Raw genomic sequence first — 4,271 nt, 5'->3', positions numbered from 1 at the left:
TCACTTGTGATGTTATTTTTACTTGTTGCTTGATTGAAGTGCTTATGGTGTGTTTTGTGTTTGTATCGGTAGATCATCCGGAGTGCGAAGCGTGTTACTTAGAAGCGCTAGATCAAGACAGCTATCATCAAGGCAAGTCATTTTGATCATGTTATTTACCTATGTTTCCGATGCATGGTAGATCACCTTTCTTTGCCCAATTGCATGCTGCCTAGGTACTTGGAAACTTTAGTATAAGTTGTTGTATCATGTGGTAGGCACACAACAACCCCGATACTTGGCCCCGGGACGACAATTTCTTAATGTTATGCTTGAGTAGACGGGTTTTCGGTTGAGTGTATATCACGAGTGATGCGAGGTTGATTAAATAATCAAGACTGGTTAAGACAAGATTTCCAAGACCTCGGACGAAATGCAACACTGGGTGAAGGACGGTTGATCGGCTCCCTGGAGAACCCAGTGGATGCCCGGGATGCTGGAGAGGCCATGACATCCTGCGGAAAGCTTCACCCAGGCTCGAAGAGACGGACAGAGACTTCAAGACTCAAGGCTTACCTGCACAGCCACAAGTCATTATGGGCTCTGGCTTGGTTGGACAACATGGCGACTCTGGACAGGCGGTGCTAGCAGATGTAGAAGAACGGTAGGAATGGATGGGCACCGACAGGGTTTCAGAGGGACCCGTTGAAAGACCATGTTTTGATCATCCGGTCTTCAAACACCCTGAAGTGCGAGGACAAACCCGGAGGCGATCAACTCTTGTGGGGAACGTGTGCAAAACTCTGTAGAGTGCCCAACCTAATCGATTAGCCGTGTCCACGGTCATGGACAACTTGAGCCGAAGGCATTGAATTTCCCCTGAACTCTCGACACAACTTAATAAAGATGTGGGTGTTAACAACTATTCGGGTACGAGAATTGGTTGGCGGAACCATCTCATTAACAACAAACAATGTAGTAACATTTTGCTTCCTACCCCTCTTGTTGTAGGATAAAACTGGCTTTATGCAAAACTTAGCCCCACTGGCCAAATATGCATGTAGAGATAGTTGATTATTATTTTACTCCTCTCTTTGATGACTTGCCGGCATATTCAATATGCTGACCTACACGGCTGCAACGTATCATGTTGTAGAGTACTTTTCCGACCAGGAGTGAGGCTACGATCTATGCTCAGTGACATGCCCTTGGAGTCGGATGGACTCGTCTACCTGATGCTTCCGCTAGTCTTCGTTAGATATCTCATGAGATGGCCTTCAGCCACTTTATTGTAACCTTTATTGTAATAAAGTACCCTTTATGAGATTTCGATTAATAAAGTTGTGTGATTGAACTCTTGAATATATACATTATGTACTGAGTGTGTACCAGCATGATCTTGGGATGGTACGGAAACACCAGAGGCTTGACTCGCCTTGAGTCGGGTCGCTACAGGAATGTCGTGAGAAGCGGGGCCACCATCGTCCAGAATACGATCAGCCAAGATGGCATCGACTTCGGGAAGAAACCTGTTCAGAAGGCAGCGATGCGGTCAGCAAGACAGAAGGAGGCACACACTACTATTTGCGAGCGCCACGCAACTGGAGCGGCGCTCACCGTGTCCAACCTTGATGCAGATCAGAAGCTCTATGATGCATATAGCCAGCGAAAGCCAGCAGAAAGAACCCACCTTCTTCACAGGTTTCCTGAAATTATTTATGACATATATAAAGAAAGTTACTTTCAGCAAGATTGCCTCCATGTTTATGTGAAATACGCAAAATACAGAGGTAAATCATCCTAATCATGTGCTATGAAGTATGCAAAGTTTGAAGCTCGTGGGTCAAAAATTATACCTGTCCTGCAAGTATGTATTGTATTCGCGGATGGTTGGTATCGCAATCAACCACCAAAGGACCAGTCGGTAGACAATCAAGGGATTCTGGGGAGGAATCCAGAGGTAGAATTTATGGAAGAATGTGTTAAGTTCGATGGTCATGAAAATTACACACAGGCTTAGCACTTGGATGAACCTCCAAGGCCCAAGCAGAGGGTACCACTCATCCTTATCCCACTGTGGTGGCGTGAAATGACCAAGTGTCCTTTTCACCTAAAATAAGGAAAAATGTTTTAAAAGAACACTCTAATAAGGAAGCTTGGAACATGAAGACCTAGAATAAGAAACTGACACTTTGTAAAGGTACAACAACATACAATTTCAAATAGAAAATTAGGATAGGTACAACAGAGCCACCATAATATAACCTACCTATACATGCAAGAGAAAACATTCAAAGAAGCAGAAAGGCTTACATATATGCTATATTTTGGGCTAGTAGTCAACTAATACGTCAGTTCTGCCCATGGTAAATCTGGATATGTGCAAGTATATTGTGGTACCGGCAAAATGCCTCCTACAACTAGAAGTATCCAATCGTAATTTGAGTTTATGCAAATAACTCACACTAACAGCTGTTGCATATATCAAGTGTGGCACTTCAGTTACAGATTATTTGGTGCACTTGCAGATATTCAGTTATAAAGCATATGCGATGTGAACTCTTGCACTAAAAGGCTTGTGCTTGTATACTTAAAATAGACCAGACAAGCCAAGGAACTATTTAACTGACAGGCTGCACAATTTGATATGGTTTCAAGTCAAATGTTTGGCCTAGTGAAGGTTATCTCTGCAGGGTTCTAGTTGGATGAGAGCTTAAGAATAAGTCCATAATGAACAACCCTGCTTCACCTTTTAGCTTGAAACCTTCATGATCCATTAGGGTTCTCCAACGGCAACTCAGTTGCAGGAACTAGGCGTGCCCACTGCCGGAAACCTAACGGGCGTGCCCTCGTCGGCCGCCGCATCTAGTGAGGCCGGGCCAGTAAATCGGTCAAACAGGTTGCGTACACGCATGACCAGCAAAGCAGGAACCGAGCCAAGAACCCCCGGAGCAGCGAGGCACCAAACCCAGCCCGTAATCCACGAACCAGGCAGGAAGGGGACTGACCGGGGCAAGAAACGGGGCAGGCGGCGAGAGGAGGCAGGACGCGCACCTGCGAGAAGGACGGACCGGAGGGAGGGAGTGGATGGCGGTCTGCCTGCCTGCGGCGTCGCCAACGGTCGGGAAACCCTTGGTCGGCGCGCTGATTGATCGCACTCGCTAATTGCTGCGATCTCGCAGCGGATTTGCGAAGGGGATGGGTCAGGATGGTCTGCGCGATGGCCATGCCCATGTTGCCAGCCCCGATGGCGGAGATCTTGGTGAGGCGACTGTGCGGGATGGCGGAGGAGGTCGGGGTGACCGGGCAGCCGTCGGCCACCGGCCGGAAGAAGCCCGACGAGGCACCCCCGGTGTCGAAGCCCAGCTCCGACAGCGATGAAGCCATGTGCATCCTCGACGGGGTGGGGAGGGTGGGGTGGTGACGCTCCACGACGGCCTTGCCTGGCGGTGGTGGTGGTTCGGGCCGGGGAGGAGAGGATGAGGGCGAGAGGGGGCTTGCTAGGTTTGGGGTCGTGGGAGGTATAGAGATATTTTTTTTTTTGCAAAACTACTAATGGCGCACCAGTTGGTGGTGCGCCATTAGTAGTTCTGTAAAAAATAGTAGTGGCACACTGGCTGAGTGGTGCGGCATTACTAGTTTAACTAGTAATGGCGCACTCTGCCCCGGTGTGCCATTAGTACTTTTGGAAAAAAAATGTTAGTAGTGGCACACCGTGTGTGTGGTGCGCCATTAGTGTCCATCACACTAATGGCACACCGTGCACATGGTGCGCCACTGCTATATAGTAGTGGCGCACCACTTGTCTGGTGCGCCATTAGTGTCTATATTATCTATAGCCCTTTTTCTAGTAGTGAGCGGAAAAGTGCATCTTCATAGGTTACCCGAAAGAGACAGTTGGGTATACCTTCTATCTCAAATCTGAGGGCAAAGTGTTTGTTGATAAGAATGGAGCTTTTCTTGAGAAGGAGTTTCTATCGAGAGAATTGAATGGGAGGAAGATAGAACTTGATGAGGTTGTCGAACCTCTCATCCCTCTAGATGGTGGCGCGGGGCAAGGGGAAACCCCTGTCGTTGCAACGCCGGTTGAGGAGGAAGTTAATGATAATGATCATGATACTCCAGATCAAGTTCCTATTGGACCTCACAGGTCGACGAGACCGCGTACTACTCCAGAGTGGTACGGTAATCCCGTCTTATCAATTATGTTGTTAGACAACAATGAGTCTCCGAATTATGAAGAAGCAATGGTGGGCCCGGATTCCAACAAATGGCTGGAGGCCATGAAGTCC

General features: G+C 47.9%; 1 protein-coding gene across 1 annotated transcript; it reads right to left on the bottom strand.

Annotated features, from left to right (window-relative positions):
• Nucleotides 1-1,428: 1,428 nt before the first annotated feature.
• On the bottom strand, nucleotides 1,429-3,366 carry LOC123425625 (CDP-diacylglycerol--serine O-phosphatidyltransferase 1-like). The gene is made up of 4 exons (XM_045109317.1): nucleotides 2,968-3,366; nucleotides 1,836-2,089; nucleotides 1,597-1,685; nucleotides 1,429-1,508 (listed from the first exon to the last, which is right to left on the bottom strand). The coding sequence occupies exons 1-4, from the start codon at nucleotides 3,364-3,366 to the stop codon at nucleotides 1,429-1,431; spliced, it is 822 nt and encodes a 273-aa protein (XP_044965252.1).
• Nucleotides 3,367-4,271: the final 905 nt, after the last annotated feature.

This window comes from Hordeum vulgare, chromosome 2H (assembly GCF_904849725.1).
Source record: "Hordeum vulgare subsp. vulgare chromosome 2H, MorexV3_pseudomolecules_assembly, whole genome shotgun sequence".
NCBI lineage: Eukaryota > Viridiplantae > Streptophyta > Magnoliopsida > Poales > Poaceae > Hordeum > Hordeum vulgare.
The sequence above is the reverse complement of the archived record's forward strand: the minus strand, read 5'-3'. Positions and strand labels throughout refer to the sequence as shown.